Here is a 23,890-nt window from a genome sequence, read left to right on the forward strand (position 1 = left end):
ATAATACCCTTGCCTTTCACGTTGTGAAGCTTTCCATCTCCCAGCTTGACTTGTGAATTCACATTTTCTTCAAATTTGACAAAACATTGTCTGTTTCCTGTCATGTGGTTACTGCATCTGCTATCCACGTACCATATATCTTGTGGTTCTTGACGAGCGCTGAGACATGTATAAAATAGTTGCTCTGGAGAGTCATTATTTTCTATGAAATTGGCTTCATTATTTTTCTGATATCTGCAATCTCTTTGAGAATGGTTGGGTATTTTGCATCGGGTACACCTATACCAACAATCTACACTTCTGTGCCCAGTCTTCTTACAAACACGACATTCAGGGACAAGGTTACCATTTTGGTTGTTTTGATGGCTACGTCCTTGCTGATTGTTGTTGTTATAGTTGCCTTTGTTGTGATTCTTCCGCCAATGAGATTCTCCTTTACTTTTTCTGTTTTGGGACTTTTGAGATTCTCCTTTTTGTTTGTCTTCTTTCTCCTTCGAATCCAACTTGGATTGAAAAGCTTGCTCCAAGGAGTGGTCTGTAGACCTATTAATCCTTTTTTCATGTGTTTCCAATTAACCAATTAGTTCATGGAGTGAAAGTGCAGCGAGATCTTTTGACTCCTCTATTGCTGCAACAACATGATCGAACTTTGGCGGTAGACTACGTAAAGTTTTCTCTACAATTTTCTTGTCTAGAATTGTATCCCCATAACTTCTAATTTGGTTAACAATTCCAGAAACTTTTGTGAAGAAAACCTGAATGGACTCATTCTCCTTCATTAATAAATTATCAAACTCTCGCCACAAGGATTGGAGTTTGATGGAGATCACTTTCTGTGAGCCTTGGGACTCAATTTTGAGTATTTCCCAAGCATTTTTTGATGTAGTTGCAGAAAGTAATCTTGGAAAGAGATTTTTGCTTATTCCCTGTTGAATTAGGAATAAAGCCTTGGCATCTCTTTTCTTATTTTCTTTAAGTGCTTGCTGTGATTCCGGTGTCGCTTTTCCCGTCGAAGTTTTTTCCAGTTCCTCGTAACCATCGTCTACAAGATCCCAAAGATCTTGAGAGATGAACAAGGTCTTCATTTGTAGACTCCAATATTCATAATTCTCTCCATCGAAAATAGGCATTAAATTTTGAATATTTCCAATGGTTGAGGAATTTGAACTTGATGCCATGATTAACACAGCGGAGGGATCGATTAGCTCTGATATACCAAATTTGTTGGAGAAAGATGGATAAGAGAGAATATGGAAGAGAGTTTTAAACAGAAATACTGAAGCTTTATTGATTTCCTAAAAATTGATTACAACACTAGGCCATCTTATTGGCTATTTATAATAATATTAAGATCTTCTCATAACAAACATAACTCTTGGATTAGTTCCAAGAGTTGCAAACACAACTCTTGACTTCTAAAGAGATACAACTCTTCTTAAACAAAACTCTTCTCAAGAGATACAACTCTACTTTAATAACTGATACAAATGCATTACGTTTAACATATGTAGGCATAGCCATTCCAACAACCTTAATAAGCACTTCCTTCCCGGCTGTAGATAAAAATTGTTCTGCCCATCCTTGCAGGCGTTGGGTAATCTTGACCCGCACGTTCTCAAAAACTTTCTTCTTCGACTGCCCAAAGTCAGCAACTATACCCAGGTATTTCCCAAACTCCTCCTTCTAACGTATCCGAATAAGTACCTCTAATTTTCGGCGCCATCAGCTTGGGCAATTGTTACTAAAGAATAAGGAACTTTTTTCATAATTAATACATTGTCCCGACCCTTCCTCAGTAGCACCTCAACGCCCGCTGCACATTTACAACCTCATGTTCCTCAGCTCTACAAAAAATAACCGAATCATCAGCAAATAATAAATGAGAAATCTGCACCCTTCCGCTCGAATCTGAAAGCCATGGATGAGCCTGTCCTCTTCATATTTACGAAGCAAAGCTGTCAAACCCTCCGCACAAATAAGAAAAAGGAAAGGGGAGAGAGGATCCCCTTGACGGAGCCCTCTCGACGGCACAATATGACTCGTAGCCTCACCGTTGATCATAACACTATACGTGACTGTGGAGATACATTCCATGATCCGGTGACAGAGAGTCTCTCCAAAACCCAGGGTACGTAGCATCTCCCCTACAAAAACCCACTCCACCCTATCATAGGCTTTTGCCATGCCAAGCTTGATCGCCATCTCGCAAAGCTCACCCCTCTTTTTCTATTTCAACGAATGTAAAATCTCATGAACCACTAAAATATTATCCGTGATCTGTCTATCTGCCACAAAGGCCAATTGGTTGTGGCTTATAATCTTTGGTAAGACCTTTTTGAGACGATTGGTGATCACCTTGGAGATGATTTTGTATATCACATTACACAGAGCAATCGGTCGGAGTTGCATCATAGTTCTAGGGCTAGGTACCTTTGGAATAAGAACTAGGTGTGTATGATTCCACTTCTTAGTCATCTTCCCATGGTGAAAAAAACTTTGAACAGCTCCTATAACCTCAGTCCCAACCGTACCCCAAAATTGATGATAAAAGCTTCCTGTAAACCCATCCGGCCCTGGTGATTTTAATGGGTGTATGTCCTTCATCGCAGAATAAATTTCCTCCATCTCCACTGCCTTCAAAAGCTCTCTATTATCTTGGTCTGTAATCTGTTGCTCAACGCATGCAAAAATTTCGTGGCTCGCGAGGGGTGGGTCGTCGCAAAAATCTCCGTGAAATAGGACACTGCAATAGCGTTAATAGAGGCCTCATCTGTATGCCACTGACCAGCAGCATCCGCTAAGCCCATAATTCGATTTCGTCGTCGTCGAGTAGTGACCTTGGAGTGAAAAAACTTAGTGTTTTTATCCCCTTCATTTAACCATTGTATTCTGGACTTGAGTTTCCAGTACCCTTCTTCCTCTCTCAAGGCTTTCTTTAGTTCCTGCTCCTTCCACCTCACTTGTTCTCCATTAAAACAATTGGCTTGATAGTCTTGGGATAACTCTCGTTTGAATAATTGTACTCGCTGCATGTTGTTACAACCTTCCCGCTTGCGCCATCTCAAAATCCCCATCCGCACATATTTCAATTTTTCAAAGACCTGACATGGATTATGCCCAATTTTTCACCAACATAATATAGTTTGGTTTATTAGTGGATTATGCTCTTCTTCTTTCTTTTTTTTATCGAAGATAAACTTTATTAGATCAACTTAAAATGTAAAATCAAACACATCAGTAAGACATCAAAAGTACTAATTTTAGAGGACAACAAACTAACATGTTAAAAAATAAAACTAAAATAGACAAAAATCGCACTAAAACTACTAGCAGTACACATCACCACAATTAACCACAAGCCCAAACAAAACTCACTTACCCAACATAATCAAAAACTTAAAGTAACCCATGAGCCTAAACGAACTCTACCACCACCACCTGAAAAAACGTCGTTGTGACCACACTCACCACCACATCCGTACCAAATTTGAGGAAAACATGAGCAATCTACGTGCTTATAAGAGTGAATAAATAAATGAAAACTACCACTTTGACAATGAACAATTTGGTGATTTTGCAGCAACCTTCGTCAAAGACAATGTAGACCCAAATTTAGAGAATATAAGCAGTGTTAGAGAGCGGGTTTTGGGAAGGATTTGTTTCAGGACACCTAAAAAGATGATGGAAACTTTAGTATGAGCGTGGCTCAGAAGAAATCACCACAAGGAGCGCTCCATAATAGATTTTAATTCTTTTCCTTTGCTTTTGCTTTTCCGTTTGCTTTGTGGTTTGCCCTTTGCGTTTGTTAAATCTTTCTTTTGGGTGCGAATCATAAAGGAGTATGACTCATGAAGATTAACTGATAAACTTGATAAAAAACCAACATAATATAGTTTGGTTGATGATTCAACATACAATACATAACAATCCTAGAAAATATCAAGTTGTTTATTTATATATCTATAATATGAATGAGAAAACCTTCTGCATACTAGTATTCAGTTGTTATATCACAAGAGAGGTCCGGCGCTATTAGTTGTGGAACCGCGTCTTGTCAAATTTTCAACATGGTATGTTATGTTGCTCGACAGCCAGAAACAAAAAAGGGACACTGCCAAGGATCCAAATTATCCTTCCATTGATTTCATCAATAAAGTTCAACAAGAAAATTTCAAAATTTGCTTTTAAACTATGGACATGTCAGACAATGGCTTTAACTGAGGTGTAGGAAAGACTAACCACAACCAAAAGGACTTGTGAATCCCTGGATTTATTTCGGAAAGCGAAACAGGGCAGGTAGAATAATAGCTATAAATAAAGCCTTCAACCATAAGACTGTATTCGGAAATAAAAGCCATGCCATCTTTAAGCTCTCTAGCTTGCCTTTTCTTGTATGTTGAGCTGTTTTCATCCCCAAACATTGCATTTGCTTCTGCGATTTCCTCTCTTGAAGCAGAGGCACTTCTCAAATGGAAAGCTAGCTTCCAAAATCAAACCAAGACTAATCTGACCTCATGGGGTTACTATCCAAAAGCAAATGCAACCCCATGCAATGTCTGGACTGGTATTTCATGCAACACTGCTGGAAGTGTAACCAGGATCAACATCACCAATTCTGGCATATGAGGTACGCTATATGAATTTACATTCCTGGCCTTCCCTAATCTTGAATACATTGACCTCAGCTTGAATCAACTCTTTGGTGCCATCCCACCTCAGATCACTTCACTCTCCAAACTCATCTATCTTGACCTATCTTATAATCAGTTCCCTGGGAAATTGTAAGAATATTTTATAAATATTCTGTGTGGCCCACATGAAGTGACCTATGTGGTAAATAAATTGTTTAATTGGTTTAATAAATATTATTCAGAATAATTATTTTGGTCAAATAAAGAGAAGTAGTTTCCTATTATTACCGTGATGGGTGGTAATTGATTATGGGCTTCACTAGGAAACGGGTCCTCTCTCTGCCTATAATAGTGCACTTACCCATCTTATGTGTACACTGATGAAGACAAGGATTAGGGTTTTCTAAACGTGCAAAAGGCTAGAGAGAGAAATCTATTTCCTCCACACTGACATCTCTCCTATGGATCGCTCAAGACAAATATCTTGATATGGTAGAAGTCTAATCATTCAAGGTATAAGTCTAATTGAATTTCCGCCTAATGTTATTGTGAAAATCATGAAGTTCAAGATCTTGGGTCATGGATTGGGTTCTTATGGTTTTACCCAATATTAAGTTTACATGTGGTATCAGAGCATAGTTGAGAACTCTCTTGATTTTCCATTATGATTTATAGGGTTTGATCTTTTAATTTGATTGAACCGTAACCATGTTCATGATCTATTGTGATTTCGATTAAATTTCTTTGATCAAATAATTAGTGCATATTTTGACGTTGGGTGACTGTTTAATAATATTATATATTATGAATGGTATCACAATAGACCATTTGTATTCATCTGCACTATAACTAGCAATTGTACATATGAATCAATATATCGGTTTTGTAGTATGCTTATGAATGAGTGTTTATGGATGAATACAAATGGATTCATAGAAACGACAATTATTAAAGGTGCAATATTTGAAGGCAGTAGGCGCATGCTTTATATGCACCTAAGGGTTCTATGATCTGCATATATGGCTGTGTCGAAATCTTTTTATTGTATATTCATTAATGAATTCATACAAAAAGTATGAATTAATTTTTTCACCAAATTCATACTTTGTATGAATAGGATGATGTATTAAATGTATGACCACTTATGAACTCATGGAATGATCCTAGTGTAGAGATGTACAGTGAATTAAAGTTATTTAAAACAAATAAATGTAAGCATATTGTATTTCATTGTCACTGTACATTGTCTTATGAAGCGAGGCAATCTAAAGGTCTATTGCCCACTACTGTGTTAAAAGGTCATATATTTATCAGTTAATCTAATGATCGGTTAACCATTAAAGTGTATTAATTGATCCTATGTAATCTATTAACTATTACAGCTGTTAATTTAATTTGACATTCATATTTTGAAATAGTTTGTTAGTCACCAAAGTGGCCAAGCTAGAACGTTCCTTGAATATCAAATTAATTAATCTAATGATCGATTAATCATTAAAGTGTATTAGTTAATCTTATGTAATTGATTAACTAATACAGTTGTTAATTTAATTTGACGTTCATATTATGAATGGTTTGTTAGTCACCAACGTGGCCAAGCTAGAACGTTCCTTGAATATCAAATTAAATGATAATTAATCAATTACTTGTGATTTAAGGATGCATATAAATGAGGTTGAACCTTATAATGTTTTCAAGATTCGAACTTCATGAGTATATTGATTTTCATCATTCATAAGATATACGGATAACCCAAAGGTGGATTCACTATTCATATGATTGGTGATATAAATGAGGTAACTTGTATATGTTTTATTTAGATTTGTTTTGGATATCCAAAGATATCAAAGCCTTTCTAACTAAGAATATACATTTACCAATAATGTAAAATAAATGCATCATAATTTTTAATTATTGGTACTGTCATAATTTATCCCAAAGGAGAGTTATGATGATACATTTATTGGTGTTCAGACTACACAAGTCTTATATATGTTTGTACGTGTGTATTACTCAAAGCATTAGTATTCTAAGCATATTACAAATTATATTGCAATGTCACTTTTAGGTTCGCTTCATTCTCATGTTTGATCTAGTTTAGATTTAATTTCTCATTTTGTTTTGAACAAGTCCAGTATCACCAAAGTGTTCTGGGTCTTGATTAGGCATTTCAAAATGAGAAACTCATTGCTATTATGGTAAAGCACTGAGGATTAAAGACTTCCCATGGAGCTTGTAAAAGATCAAACATATTGAGCTTTATGTTTATGCGAATAAATAGACATTGTAATATAAATTACCTATGTAGAAGGTGAAGCATTTACAGAATATGGTTCGAAAAGAAAGGTAAGTCTTCCGCTTTTATGTGTTTCGAATCAATTTTTAGATGAATTTTCATATGATGCTTGATGGATTAAATTATGTGCTAAAATTCATGTTTCTAATAGTTCAATGCAAAGTTGCTTTTGATTTCACTTTTTGGAATTATATATTCAATTTAATTGCCATGATTTAGATTTATTGAAAGCATATTATGTTCTTACTGTTGGCGTGACTTGTGGATATTGACTTACTTTCCTTACACACCAAGGATTCCTATTTTATTTGTAATTGATTTACTTTAATTCCTGATTTCCTACTGTAAATAGATTTAGGAATTTATTATTTACTTGCCCATTCAGGTTTTGTTGTATTATAAATATGACCTCCTACAAGGAGAAGAATACGCAGAAAATTCCCACAAACAAATATTCTCTCATAGTTCTCATATTTTAGCATGGTATCAGAGCGGCGATCTTGGGATTGCTGACTCTAGTTTCTAAACCCTAGCCGCCACCATGGGGGAGGATGACTCTTCTAATCCTCATGGCGGTAGCACCACTGCTTCCTCCTCTCCTTCTCAACTAACCATAGCCGAGTTGAGTGCCCAGGTGGCTCAACTAATGCAGATGCAAACTCAGACCTCGAACTTGATCCTAAATCAGGATCCTACCAAGACGACCCCGACCTCGACTCAGACGACGACCCCGAACACGAATCGGACGACGACCATGAACCCGAATCAAACAACAATTCCAACGACGATTACCTACGAAGCTTCCGCTGCACAGATTGGCATAAAGTTGGATGGCACCAACTATGCCCTATGGTCCCAAGTTGTAGAATTGTATATCTCCGGCAAAGACAAATTGGGATATATTAATGGTGATCTTCCACAACCTCCTTCGACCGCTCCAACATTTCCTCGCTGGCGCACCGAGAACTCTATTGTGAAGGGATGGCTCATCAATTCTCTGAGCAGAGCTTGATTGGCAATTTCATTCGTTTTCCGACGGCAAAAGCGGTGTGGGATGCAATTGCCACAACTTACTATGATGGCACTGATACCTCTCAGGTTTATGATCTGAAACGCACGAGTCTCCCGTATGCGACAAGCTAGCGGCTCCATTGAAACCTATTACAATACTCTCCAAAGCTTATGGAGAGAAATTGATTTCCGTCGTCCAAATATGATGGAGTATGAAAGTGATATCAAGCGGTATAATGATATTCTGCAGGAAGATCGAGTTTACATATTTTTGGATGGCCTTGATGATCGTCTTGATAAGGCCCGAAGTGATGTTCTTCACATGACTCCATTCCCTACTGTGGACCAAGCTTATGCCCATGTTCGCCGTGAAGATGTTCGACAAGCAGTGATGATGGGTTCATCTACACCCACTGGCGCTGGCTTAGTGACCAAGAGTACGCCTCGATCAGTCCCCTACTGCGTGTGGACAGCCCCATAATTCCTCTACCGCAGCCCACCTTCAGATCCACCATATGTTACTCGCTGCTGGTGCGCCACCTCCTAAAACCATCCCACCTTCCCGTCCCAAGGCTCCGATGATGGAAGTGGTTGCATGCACCTGTGGCAACCCCAAACATACCCGTGACACATGTTTTAAGCTGAATGGTTATCCTGACATTGGTGGGAGGACCTCCCGCAAGCTCGGAGAAACTACTAGTAATTCTGGTCGTGCGGCGGGTAGACCCTACCTTGATAGTCCCGCGCTTCGGATGTCTCAGTAATCGTGGTTATGCATTTCATACTTCGATCTACGAGATACTACTGGTTGGATAATTGATTCGGCGCCACTAATCATATGATTTTTTGCACACCACTACACCCCGCCGCACAAGTATTGCCAATGCAAATGGAGTTACCTATCCTGTGACAGGGGCCGGCACTGTCGCCCTTTCACCTTCTCTGTCCCTTTCTAATACTCTACTCGTTCCATCTTTGTCCAATAAATTAATGTCTGTGAGCCAGGCAACTGAACAACTCAATTGTTGTGCACTAATTTATCCCAATTTTTGTTTACTACAGGATATTCTCACCAAGGAGATCATTGGGCGTGGTACTAAAAGAGGGGGGTTGTACTATGTGGATGACTTCAGTATGGGACGTGCCAATAGTGTAAAGCATCCGTCTGATGATAAGCACTGACAGATTTGGCTCTGGCACCGACGTTTGGGGCATCATCTTTTGATTATATGAGACACTTATTGCCCAAGTTGTTTTCTGTCTTTAAGGACTCAGATTTTAAATGTGACACTTGCATTTTAGCCAAGAGTCACAAAGCATCCTATCCTTTAAGTATGAATAAAAGTACTATTCCTTTTGCTTTAATTCATTCTGATGTTTGGGGACCCTCACCTATTTCTATTCATTCCGGTATTCGTTGGTTTGTCACATTCGTAGATGATTGTACACGGATGACATGACTTTATTTGATGAAAAATAAGAATGAAGTGTTTTCCTGTTCCAATCCTTTCACAAACAGATGGAAACACAGTTCAATGCTCGAATACAGGTTCTTCGCTCTAACAACGGTGGAGAATTTTTCAATCATGATTTTCAGACTTACTTCCAGACACATGGCATTGTTCATGAGACAACTTGCCCCCAGACACCACAACAAAATGGTGTTGTTGAACGGAAGAATCGTCATCTCCTTGAAACAGCCCGTGCTATTCTCATTGGTGGCCATGTTCCTCGTCATCACTGGGATGATGTTGTCGTCACTGCTGTCCACCTTATCAACCGCATGCCATCTGGGGTCTTGAACTTCAAAACTCCATTACAAGTGCTTGCGCAACACAGGCCTCTACCCTCTGTTTTGGTGCTTACCCCTCACATTTTTGGTTGTGTGGCCTTTGTTCATCTCCACAAAAATCAACGAAGCAAACTTGATCCATGTGTGCTTCGTTGTGTTTTTTTGGGTTATGCCACTGATCAGAAAGGCTACCGATGTTATCACCCTTCTACCCGGCGAACCTAAGTCACTTTGGATGTCACCTTTCTGGAATCAGAGATGTTCTTCTATGACCCAACATCCAATTCTACTCTTCAGGGGGAGATACCGAGTGAAGAGCTTAATTGGAGCACTTGGAAAAAGAAAATATTCATCCATGCACAAAGATTGCTCTCGGCCAAAAAACAATAACAATCGATCGTCCCGAGTCGCATGTACGAATGCCCTCTGCCAAACAACGATCAATCGCCTAACCCTTGCGAAGTTGTTTTTGATTCGAGTCATACTCCTACAGCACAACTCGAACAACAGGATGAAGACCCCCCATCTCACTCATTAGTACCAACGGACCAATCTCCTGAGAATATCTTTGAGGTAAATACTCCTACTAGACTTGTGCATTTAGAGGATAAAACTATTGGATATCAATTACCTTTCAGGCAAAATCGTGGGAAGCCACCAAACCGTTATTCACCTGATATTGGCAAGACATCCAAGTATCCAATTGCAAATCATGTATCCACTGAGAAGCTGTCTAAACCACTCAAGACTTTTGTGCATCAGTTGTCTGCTATCCATATTCCAACCAAGGTCTCTGAAGCATTGAAAGATCCTAAGTGGGTCCAAGCTATAAAAGAGGAGATGAAAGCTCTTGAGAAAAATCAAACTTGGACATTGGAGACTATACCACGAGGAAAAAAGACTATCGGATGTAGATGGGTGTTTACTATAAAACACAATGCAGATGGATCTATAGAGCAATACAAGGCAAGACTTGTGGCAAAAGGGTACACACAGACCTATGGTATAGACTATGAAGAAACCTTTGCACCAGTTGCAAAGTTAAATACCGTCGAGTCTTATTGTCCCTTGCAGCTAATTTGGATTGGCGCTACACCGTTTCATGTAAAGAATGCTTTTCTACATGGCAAACTCACGGAGGAGGTGTACATGGACATTCCTCCTGGATATAATACTACTCGAATGAGCGATTGTGCGAGTTACTAAAAGCATTGTATGGATTGAAACAAGTCTAGCGTGCATGGTTTGGACGGTTCACCATGGCAATGAAGAACAATGGTTTCAAGCAACTCAGATCATACTCTGTTCTTGAAACATCGGAAAGGGAAGGTAACAGCATTAATAATCTATGTTGATGATATGATTATTACTGGGAATGATAAATAGGAAATATCACAGCTACAAGATTATTTGGCTACTGAGTTTGAGATGAAGGATCTAGGTGGACTCAAGTATTTCTTGGGAATTGAGGTGGCTCGATCGCAGCAAGGCATATTTCTCTCTCAAAGGAAATATGTCTTGAACTTGTTGACAGACACAAGAATGCTAGATTGCAAACCTGCGGACACTCCTATTGTTCAGAATCATCATCTTGGAGAATATCCGGATCAAGTTCCAACTAACAAAGAAATATACCAAAGGTTAGTGGGAAGATTGATCTATTTGTCACATACTCGACCAGACATTGCTTATGCGGTGAGCGTTGTCGATCGGCTTTATGCACTCTCAAGTGAAGACCACATGAATGCAGTTCTTCGGATACTTAGATATTTGAAGTCCGCACACAGAAAAGGACTTATGTTCTCAAAGCATGGTCATCTAAATATTGATGGTTATTCGGATGCAGATTGGCAGGTAATGTAACAGATAGAAAATCCACATCGGGTTACTTCACATTCGTGGGAGGTAATTTGGTGACATGGAGGAGCAAGAAACAGAATGTAGTATCTTTATCCAGTAGTTCGTGAGGCATGACTAAAGGATTGTGAACTTCTTTGGTTAAGAAAGTTGCTTACTGAACTTGGGTATAAACCTACATCCACAATGAATCTCTTTTGTGACAACAAGGCTGCTATAGCCATTGCACAGAATCCGGTTCAGCATGATCGTACTAAACATGTTGAGGTGGATCGACACTTCATCAAACAGAAGCTTGAGGCTAAAGTGTTTCAGTTTCCTTTTGTGAAATCCGAGGATCAATTGGCGGATATTTTGACAAAGGCGATTTCCAGTAAAGCATTCCACAATTCACTGGATCAGTTGGACATTGACAACATCTATGCACCAACGTGAGGGGGAGTGTTGGCGTGACTTGTGGATATTGACTTACTTTCCTTACACACCAAGGATTCCTATTTTATTTGTAATTGATTTACTTTAATTCCTGATTTCCTACTGTAAATAGATTTAGGAATTTATTATTTACTTGCCCATTCAGGTTTTGTTGTATTATAAATATGACCTCCTACAAGGAGAAGAATACACAGAAAATTCCCACAAACAAATATTCTCTCATAGTTCTCATATTTTAGCACTTACTGTTTCAAATCTAGTTGGAATTTTGTTTGGAATTTGGCAATAATGTTTTATCCTTTAAAGTTTGGTGATGACTGTTTTAGTCTCTTAAAGAATGCCTATTTTGTTAATTGTGGTATTCTATCACTGATTTACGAAATTAAAGTATGATGACTTTTTTCTTTAAATGTTTTTGATACTTTGCATGATTGATTTAAAAGTGACTGCTATTTGACAAATTAAAGTTTAATGTTCTTATGGCACAAATGACTGGTAATGTGTTCAGAGAAAGAACTAAGGGATTAGTAAGGAATGAGGTTCTTCTGAACCTATATTTTATTGATCCCTTATTGGTGTGTAAGTGGATTGTATTAAGGAAAACAATCTAAATACACCAAGAAAGATGTCATAAGAAATTTTAGCTAATTGAAATTATTTATAAAACATGTGTTCACCTTATAATGCTCTATCCTTTGGTTAGGGGTATGTGAAGTAATTTATCGTTACGTATACCATTATGGATACATGTTCTTACTACAACTATTATGCTAATTGGGTTCCTATTAAGGCAGTTTCAAATAAGAAATTATTTGAATTGCGGAAAGTAAGGAAATCCAGTTTAAGGCACCATTATGTTTTGGGTTGCTTAGTGGGAGTAAGAATGTAATGTTCACATGAGAAGGGATTGGACCTTCAGAATGTTTCTGATAACCTTATTGGTTACTTAGAAAAGTACAAATGGTATAGATTTTATTATCCTAACCAGGGTATGAGATTATTGAAATCAGTAACGTCAGTTTCATTTTAAATGGTGAAATTAGTGGGAGTGGATAACCAAGAAAATTGGTTTTATGAAAAGTTAGTGTGCAAATTTTTGCATGCATACTTCACCAGTGTGAAATTGTTATTCCTACAGTTGTAAACAGTTTTAACAACAATGAATAACAAATTAATGAATAACTAATCACTCCATTATGACTACTTCACCAGTGAAAGTGTAGTAGAGACCCACAAAGAATAGCATTAAGATGATATCAAGACATTAAGCGTGTTGGTATTTGCTACTCTAAGTGATTATTTGGTATATCTACAAGAATCTGACTGTGAGTGTTAAGAAAGATTTTGATTTTATTTTCACATGTCGTTAAACATATATTGATTCTACTAAATAGATTTATGCCATGAATGATGAGTTGAAATCAATTTGCCATAATGAAGTTTGTGATTTCATCAATTTGCCTGCAAAGGATGAGTTGTGTGTAAGAGTGTCTTCATGACTACATACAACTCCAATGGCAATATAGATGGATATAAAGACACACTATTGGCCAACGATCTTACTAAGAAAGATGGCATATGTTATAAAGTGACATTCTCTCTTGTTTCTATGAATGACTCACTTGGAATCATATAGTGGTATTCGTAACTCATTACGATTTAGAGTTACACTGTATGGATATGAAAGATAAAATATTAGATAAGTGTTTAATAGAGAAGTCTACATGAATGAACCTGAAGACTTTTCTTTTATTGAAAGAAACACATGCTTTGTAAACTGAAGAATTCACTGTATAAAATTAAAAATTTAGCAATTATTTTGGTATGCAAAGTTTAATAATATCATAATATTTTTAATTTTTAATTTTTAATGAAAGCACTACTAATTGTTGTATGTATCTCAAGGTTAGTGGGAGTAAGTCTATATTTCTCACTTTGGATATTTATGCTATTTTGCTTGCCGTATATTGGTCTTGGTTTTCATTGTTGAAACCATTAAGCTTTTATGTAAGAACCTTGAATGAAATATATGGATGAGACAATTTTTGTGATTGGAATTGAAATATTCTAGAATGGATCACATGAATTGTTAAGTTTGTCTCATTAAGCATATATTGTAAGTGTTCTAAAGAGACATGATATGGAATAATGTTTATCCATTAATGCTGCTCCAATTTAGGAAGGAGACAAGTTTAGCATTATGCAATGCCCATAAGAGTGAATTGGAACATTAACAGTACAGTGAGAATTCATTATGCATATATGGTTTGCTTTGAGGCCATAGTTGATGAATTGAAGTTGCGGGTTTTAATCTTAGGACTTGGTGTTTATGTTTTATTGCCATGCCGTTAAGAATTTATGTTGATACCGCAATTGTCCTTTTCTCCAAGAATGACAAGTGTTCTAAGAGTGCTAAACATAGTGGAATTAAATACCTTGTCATTAAGGAGGTTAAAAAACAAAGAGTGTCTATAAAGACAAAACTTATGCTTGCAAACCAAGTAAAAGGTTCTGGCCAAAGACATTAATAGTTATATTCAGAGGACTGTTCCTGGTCATAAACCATGATAGTATTTATGATGTTGTGATTTGCATAATGACAATTTATTTATTTTGACACTTTGAGCTCAATAATTGAATATGTTTTTGTTATATCCTGTTTTCCCTTATATGTATACATGAATGAGATTGGATGAATGATAACAGGAGTAGTCTCTGACAAAGACATTATTGGACCTTTTATGACACTTCTCACTTATGGACTGTTTAAGGCGATTTGCTAATGTTGTGGTACATGGAAGGGACTGTATCGCTTATTGATGCATAACCGCCATGACTCGCATTAGACATTTGCTTAAATGCGGTATTTATGTCGACCATATGAAAGTGAGGATTATTCTGAATGTATCGCGCGCCGAATGTTTATTTATTGAACCATAAAGTAAATTTATCATATGGGCCAAGTGGGAGAATGTCAGAATATTTTATAAATATTCTATGTGGCCCATATGAAGTGACCTATGTGGTAAATAAATTGTTTAATTGGTTTAATAAATATTATTCAAAATAATTATATTGGTCAAATAAAGAGAAGTAGTTTCCTATTATTACCTTGATGGGTGGTAATTGATTATGGGCTTCACTAGGAAACGGGTCCTCTCTCTGCCTATAATAGTGCACATACCCATCTTATGTGTACACTGATGAAGACACGGATACACGGATTACGGTTTTCTAAACGTGCAAAAGGCTAGAGAGAGAAATCTATTTCCTCCATACTGACGGCTCCCACAGATCGCTCAAGACAAATATCTTGATATGGTAGAAGACTAATCATTCAAGGTATGTATGTAATTTAAGTCTAATTGAATTTCCGCCTAATGTTATTGTGAAAATCATGAAGTTCAAGATCTTGGGTTATGGATTGGGTTCTTATGGTTTTACCCAATATTAAGTTTACAGAAATCCCACCAGAAATTGGTCTTCTAAATAATCTTCAACTCCTGCACCTAAATGAGAACCAATTAAATGGCTCAATCCCTCGAGAAATTGGTCAGCTAAAGTTTCTTAATGAGCTTGCTCTGCAAACCAACAATCTACAAGGTCCAATTCCAGATTCTATTGGCAACCTTTCCAATTTAGAGGTGCTGTACATGCAGGACAACTATTTAATAGGTCCCATTCCTCCAAGTTTTGGAAATTTAAAACACCTAACCATGATGCACCTGTACGACAATCAACTTTCTGGTCATATCCCTTCAGAAATAGGAAATTTGAAGTCTCTAGTGCAATTATGCATTAATAAGAACAATCTAACTGGGCCAATCCCGATATCTTTAGGTGATTTGACAAACCTTACCCGTCTCTATCTCTTTGAAAATAAACTTCCCGGCACAATTCCAAAAGAGTTAGGGAACTTGAAATCTATTGTGGACCTAGAGTTGAGTCTGAATCAACTCAATAGTTCCATCCCCACTTCACTTGGTGAGTTGAGCAACCTACAAGTCTTACACCTTCGTGATAACCAACTTTCTGGCACCATCCCCCAAGAGATGGAGAATCTCATGATGTTGACTTTGCTGCAATTGAACACTAACAACTTTTCTGGTTATTTGCCCCAACTTATTTGCCGAGGCGGACATCTAGAAAATTTTACAGCACACAACAACCACTTGATAGTCCAATCCCCAAAAGCTTGAAAACTTGCAAGAGTTGGTGAGAGTTCGTCTTGAAGGGAACCAACTGACAGGCCATATATCCGAAGGCTTTGGTGCCTATCCAAACCTTCGATTTATTGACCTAAGCCACAATAACTTGCACGGTGAAATCTCACAGCTCTGGGGACAGTGTCCACAATTGGCAACACCACGAATTGCGGGGAACAAGCTTACTGGTAGTATTCCACCTGAGATTAGCCATGCAACCCAAATTCATGAACTCGATCTTTCTTCCAATAGTTTAGTCGGGGTGATCCCAAAGAACCTTGGGAGATTGACTTCTTTGGTGAATTTGATGTTGAATGGCAATCAACTTTGGGGTCCTATACCCTCAGAATTTGGATATCATTGACTGATATTGAATATCTTGACTTGTCCACCAACAAATTCAATGAGTCAATTCCAGTCATTTTTGGCGATTTGCTCAAATTGCACTACTTGAATTTGAGCAATAACAAGTTCAGTCAAGAAATTCCATTTCAGTTGGGAAAGTTAGTACATATGTCCCAACTTGATCTAAGTCACAACTCACTTGAGGGTAAGATACCATCAGAAATGAGCAGTATGCAAAGCTTGGAGAAGTTGAATCTTTCCCACAATAATCTTGTTAGATTGTAGGGGAAACAAAGTGATTTTATTATATTTGGAGGAAAATACATGGCTTAGTGTAGGCTAATTGGCCTCCTTAGCATATTGGCTTATTGGCCCCAACACTTCATTTAGAATAGTTTGGGCTATTTGGCCCTTACACTTAGATTGGTGAGCTGCCCTCAACATAGCTTTCTTTGAGTAGCTTAGCTCCATTAGTTTGGGAGTTCTTTTTGTTAGACTCCCCATATGACTTGGGTTGGGTAGCTTTTTTGCTCCCACATAGATTGGGAGATGATTGGTTCACTCCACCATGCTTTATTGCATTGCATGCCTATTTATAGGAATGCTTTGCCGACATCACCAAGTTCCACCGACTTGGTCTCTTACTCCAGCCACATGTATGTGGCTTTGCCTAGAAACTTCTATATTTTTGTGGCTATTGTTTAGCCATCATGGTCCACCTCCTTATTTTTTTCTCCACAACTCTAGGTTCTTCCACCAATAATGATTCTTCTAGAACCTTTTGGATCTTTTAGTCACAAATGGGCTTTAGTATTTTCAACAAATCTTAGAGGTCTCATTCCAACAAGTTTTGATGAAATGCATGGCTTGAATGACATCGACATATCCTACAATGAACTGCAGGGTCCAATCCCCAACAACAAAGCATTTCAAAATCCTCGGGTGGAAGGGAATGACGGATTGTGTGGCAATGTTGGTGCACTAAAACCGTGCGATGATTCTGATGAATATAAGCACAACTCAAAACTGGCCTTCTTAATAATTTTATTAGTGTATAAGCTGTGAGCTAAGTAAAGTTAGAGTAAATAAGCCTTGTTTTAAATTGTGTATTCACTTAGTCTAGATTATGACAAGTGTAAGGCTGAGATTGTATTGTTGATTGTGTGTGTACAGCTAAAGCTAACGGTTGTGTACTCATGCCTTTGTGCGTGAATTTGATATTGAATATACACTCACTCTCAGACTTTGAGAGTAACAGAGCATTACACATATAGCTTGAATCTTCCTCTATTCTCTCTGTGTTTTCCTCTCTACTCAAACCTTCCATAGAAACCCAGCTAAGAATTCAAACACTAACATGGTATCAGAGCCTAGTTCGATCGAGATGGGCGTGAATGTGCGACGTTGCTGCAATCGAGCTGCACTCAAGCTCGTTCTAGTTCAGGTGAAATCGCTGAACCCCATCGTTTTTATTTTGAGATTTGTATCATCTAAGCCTAGAGATGGCTGGATCTGGAGGTTCTGAGGTGAGAACTCCGATCTTCTCCGGTGAGAACTACGAGTTCTGGAGAATCAAGATGGTGACAATCTTTAAATCTCATGGGTTATGGAAATTAGTTGAAAAGGGGGTTACGATCTCTGATTCAAAGAAGATGATGGCTGAAGGAAGCGAAAAAGAGGAAGACGATGAGAAAAGCGTGGCGGAACACATGCGAGATGCGAAAGCTCTGGTATTATCCGAATGCGTCTCGGATCAAATATTCCCTCGAATTGCCAATGCTGATACAGCAAAGATGGCATGGGATCTGCTATATGGTGAATATCACGGTGGTGATCAGGTACGATCAGTTAAACTCCAAAATCTTCGACGTGAATTTGAGTATACTAGGATGCGTGATGATGAAACGTTATCTGAGTATCTTACACGGTTGAATGAACTAATTAATCAAATGAAGACGTTTGGTGAGGTATTGCCTAATGAAAGGCTTGTGCAAAAGGTTTTAATAAGTCTTAGCAAACCTTATGATCCCATCTGTCTTGTGATTGAGAATACGAAGTGTATAGACAAGGTTGAATTACAGGAGGTTCTGGCAATTCTTAAGAGCCAGGAACAACGATTTGATATGCACACTGTTGATGCCACTGATAAGGCTTTTGGCTCTTTTTCTGTGAGTCCAAAAGGTCAGCAACATAAGGGTAATTCTCAGTCAAGTGGATCTAAGAAAAACTGGAATGGAAAGGGCAAGAAGTGGGATTCAAAGCCTCAGTCCCAGCAAAACTCATTTGCTAATCCTGCACGGAATTCAACCTCTGCAGGATTCATGAAACAAGATACAGTTAAGCCACAATGCAGGGTGTGCTCTAAGTTTCATTTTGGAGAATGTCGATACAAGGGGCAATCCAAATGTCACAACTGTGATAAGTTTGGACATTGGGCTAGAGAATGCACAGCAGGCAAGGTTGTTCAGAAGGCAAACTGTGCTAATCAGTGTAGTGACAGGAAATCTGTTCTATGCTAACAGTGCAATTACTGAGGTCAAAGTGAATGGGAATTGGTACATTGATAGTGGTTGTAGCAACCACATGACTGGAAATGCTGAGCTTCTTGTGGATGTAAGGACAAATGTCACTGGAAAAGTCCAAATGCCCACTGGAAATCTGGTAGATGTTGCTGGAATAGGTTCACTTATGATTGATACAAATTCTGGCAGAAAGTGCATCAAGGAAGTCATGTTTCTACCTGGTTTGAAGGAAAATCTGTTGAGTGTGGGACAAATGGATGAACATGGATATTATTTGCTATTTGGTGGAAGAGAGTGTTGTATCTTTGATGGTCCTTCACTTGATTGTCTAGTTATCAAGGTTAAGATGAAAAGTAACAGATGCTACCCTCTGTCTCTAATGCAAGCTGATCAAATTGCATTGAAGGCTAGTGTGATTGAATGTACCTGGATTTGGCACAAGAGACTAGGACACCTAAATCTTAGAAGCCTCAAGCAGCTTAGAGAAAAGGAAATGGTGCATGGTCTTCCACATCTTGAAGATGTAAATGGTGTATGTGCAGGATGTCAAATGGGAAAACAACACAGAGATTGGTTTCCAAAAGAACAAGCTTGGAGAGCTAAGAATCCCCTAGAATTGATACACACAGATTTGTGTGGTCCCATGCAAAATGAATCAATTGCTGGGAATAAATATTTCATGTTGCTTATTGATGATCACACAAGAATGTCATGGGTTTATTTGCTAAGACACAAGTCTGAGGCACTAATCTGTTTCAGAAAGTTCAAGGCAATGGTGGAGTTACAATGTGGATTCAAAGTGAAATGCCTAAGGAGTGACAGAGGGGGAGAATTTCTCTCAACTGAATTCAGCAAGTTGTTGGAATCTGAAGGCATACAAAGACAGTTATCCGTTGCTTATACTCCACAGCAAAATGGAGTAGTGGAGCGAAAGAATAGAACAGTTGTAGAGATGGCGAAGGCAATGCTTCACGATAAAGGCATGCCATACTTTCTCTGGGCAGAAGCTGTACATACAGCTGTCTATATTCTAAACAGATCACCTACAAAAGCCCTTGATAACATGACTCCTTTTGAAGCCTATAGTGGAAGAAAACCAGGAATTGGTCACTTAAAGGTGTTTGGATCACTCTGTTATGTGCATGTACCAGCTGAAAGAAGACAAAAGCTTGATGCAAAGTCTGTCCAAGGTGTGTTTGTGGGTTATGCAACCCGTGAGAAAGGGTACAGAGTATTTGATCCAAGCACTAAGAAGCTGATTCTGTCAAGGGATGTAGTTTTTGATGAAACCAAGTCTTGGAACTGGAAGGAAACTTCAGAAAATTCTGTTGCTATGACCTATGTTCCAAAGCAACCTGAAAATGGAATTGAAGTGATTCCACATAAGTTGACTGAAGTCGAGAGAAGTCCTTCTAGTCCTTGCATTTTCTCTCAAGCTGAAGAACAAGAGAATGCCATTCCTGAGCATGCTGATATCTCTCAGTCCTATGATCATACTCCATTAAAGTGGAGAAACATAAATGACATTCTAGCACAATGCAATCTCTGTATTGTGGAACCTGAAAAATATGAAGAGGCTGCACAGGATAAGGCTTGGATAAAAGCAATGGAAGAAGAGCTGTCCATGATTGAAAAAAATAAGACTTGGGAGCTTGTAGACAGACCAAGTGATAAGCAGGTTATTGGTGTGAAATGGGTGTTCAAAACCAAGTTGAACTTAGATGGCTCTGTACAGAAGAACAAGGCAAGGCTGGTTGCTAAAGGGTATGTGCAGAAACCAGGCATTGATTATAATGAAACATTTGCTCCAGTTGCTAGACTGGATACAATCAGAACACTGATTGCTCTTGCTGCACAAAGAAGCTGGAAGCTATTTCAATTAGATGTTAAGTCTGCTTTCTTAAATGGAATATTGCAGGAAGAAGTGTATGTTGATCAACCTGAAGGGTTTGTGATTAATGGCAAGGAAGATAAGGTTTACAAACTATACAAGGCGCTTTATGGCTTGAAACAGGCACCTAGGGCCTGGTATGGAGAGATTGATAGCTATTTTGCTAAGTGTGGGTTTGAGAAAAGCTTAAGTGAAGCAACTCTCTACACTAAAACAAGGGGAGAACATGATATACTAATTGTCTCCATCTATGTGGATGACATTGTGTATACTGGAAACAATCAAGAGATGCTAGATGAGTTCAAAGAAGATATGAAGGAGAAGTATGAGATGTCAGACTTGGGTCTTCTTCATCATTTTCTGGGAATGGGGGTGATTCAAACAGAATCTAGCATTTTCATTCATCAAAAGAAGTATGCTTCTGCTTTGTTAGATAAGTTTGGATTGAAAGAATGCAAATCTGTTTCTATTCCTCTTGTGGCTACTGAAAAATTAAGTAAAGAAGATGGAAGTGGTGCTGCAGATGAAGAGAAGTACAGAAAACTTGTAGGCAGCTTATTGTATCTTACTGCTACAAGGCCAGATGTGATGTATGCAGCTAGCCTATTAGCTAGATATATGCATGGACCTTCTAACAAGCACTATGGGGTAGCTAAGAGAGTGCTCAGATATGTCAAAGGAACATTGGACTATGGTTTGCATTATATGAAAGGCAAGAAGGCAGTTTTAGTTGGCTTTTGTGATAGTGACTGGGGGGGATCAGTAGATGACAGCAAGAGTACCTCAGGCTATGCGTTTTCCTTTGGTAGTGGAGTGTTCTCATGGGCTTCTGTGAAACAGAATTGTGTTGCACTTTCCACTGCAGAGGCTGAGTATATAAGTGCTGCTGAAGCAACAACTCAAGCAATATGGCTCAGGTTTGTTCTTGAAGATTTTGGAGAGTTACAAGCTGAAGCAACTCCTTTGCAGTGTGACAATACATCTGCAATCTCAATATCTAAAAATCCAGTGTTTCACCAAAGGACTAAACACATTGTGAAGATATCACTTCATAAAGGATGCCTTGCAGCAAGGAATTGTTGATTTGGTATACTTGCCCAACCAAAGAACAAGTAGCAGACATTTTTACAAAGGCCTTACCAAAAGATAGATTCAACTATCTCAGAGATAAGCTTGGAGTTGTATCACTCAAAGCTTAAAGGGAGTATTAGTGTATAAGTCTGTGAGCTAAGTAAAGTTAGAGTAAATAAGCCTTGTTTTAAATTGTGTATTCACTTAGTCTAGATTATGACAAGTGTAAGGCTGAGATTGTATTGTTGATTGTGTGTGTACAGCTAAAGCTAACGGTTGTGTACTCATGCCTTTGTGCGTGAATTTGATACTGAATATACACTCACTCTCAGACTTTGAGAGTAACAGAGCATTACACATATAGCTTGAATCTTCCTCTATTCTCTCTGTGTTTTCCTCTCTACTCAAACCTTCCATAGAAACCCAGCTAAGAATTCAAACACTAACAAATTTTCCCTATCTTAGGAGCACTTTTACTTGCTTTCCTGGCATTTGCTTTGTTTTGAAGAAGAAGAAGAAAGAAAGAGATGGAAATAGGACAGAGCAATATGTACCAAAGCTTTTTCTCAATATATAATTTTGATGGAAGAAAAATGTATGGAGAAATCATGAAAGCAACCAATGTTTTTGATGATGTCTATTGCGTCGGGAAGGGAGGACAGGGAAGTGTCTACAAGGCAAAGCGCCATCAGCAAGATCAATGTTGCTGTGAAGAAATTCCATCAGACACTTGATGGTGACGAGGCATCTCAGAATAAGGAATTCCTTAATGAAATAAGGGCATTAACTCAGATACGACTCCGAAACATTGTGAGGTTTCTTGGTTTTTGTTCAAGTTCCCGTCACTCGTTTTTGGTCTATGAGTATCTGGAAGAAGGTAGCTTGGCTGCAATCTTGAGCAACGAGCATGAAGCTGAAAAGTTGGACTGGAGCACAAGGGTGAGACTTGTAAAAGGGGTTGTTAATGCCTTGTGTTATATGCATCATGATTGCTCACCGCCTATTGTGCATCGAGACATAACAAGCAGCAACATTTTGCTGCATTGTGACTGTGAGCCTTATGTTTCAGACTTCGGCACTGCTAAGTTTCTGAATCCAGACTCGTCGAATTGGACTTCTCTTGCGGGCACATATGGATATGTAGCACCAGGTTAAATACTTAAATATAGTATTTTTTAAAATTTAATTCATATTAACTATAGATGTATATATTTATGGTTTGCTCTTTCTTAATTTGTATGCAGAGCTGGCTTACACAATGAAGGTAACTGAGAAATGTGATGTTTATAGCTTTGGAGTGCTGGCGCTGGAAGTGATTATGGGAAAGCAGCTAGCCAATTTCGTCTCGTCCTTTACATGTCCATCCACTAGTACCTATCCAAACATATATTGCTTAAGGATGTACTGGACAAACTCCTTCCCCCTCCTAAACCTCATGTTCTTGATGAACTCAGAACCATTGCGAGGCTATCGATTGCATGCAGACATTCCCATCCACAATCGAGGCCAACAATGCTCATGGTTTCTCAGGCAATATTGTTTCAAACTGCTGCTTCCTATAGAGGAACCGATGATATTACCCTTGAACAACTCATTAAGATTTAAATTGCTAGTGACCTATGAGGTTTGAGCAAAATTACGATCCTTTTGTTTAAACATAATTTGAGCATGTCTTTTCATGTCAACTTTATCTTGTATATTGCTTTGAGCTAGATTAAAATCTTCAACTATCCTTTCATACAAGTACTGAGTTCTGGTTTGTATCAGAGTAAACTGATTTCACCATAATCCTATTTATTACCACATTTGATGGAAGAAAATTCTCATCCCAAAT

General features: G+C 38.2%; 1 protein-coding gene and 1 pseudogene across 1 annotated transcript; one reads left to right on the top strand and one right to left on the bottom strand.

Moving 5' to 3' along the window:
- Positions 1–572: 572 nt before the first annotated feature.
- On the bottom strand, positions 573–1,178 carry LOC148920587 (uncharacterized). Its single transcript, XM_089044210.1, has one exon. It carries the CDS (start codon positions 1,176–1,178, stop codon positions 573–575), a length of 606 nt encoding a protein of 201 aa, XP_088900336.1.
- Positions 1,179–4,356: 3,178 nt separating this feature from the next.
- Positions 4,357–23,661, top strand: LOC103324879 (uncharacterized; annotated as a pseudogene).
- Positions 23,662–23,890: the final 229 nt, after the last annotated feature.

The sequence above is a fragment of the Prunus mume genome, linkage group LG1, assembly GCF_029339155.1.
Source record: "Prunus mume cultivar Tortuosa linkage group LG1, ASM2933915v1, whole genome shotgun sequence".
NCBI classification, from domain to species: domain Eukaryota; kingdom Viridiplantae; phylum Streptophyta; class Magnoliopsida; order Rosales; family Rosaceae; genus Prunus; species Prunus mume.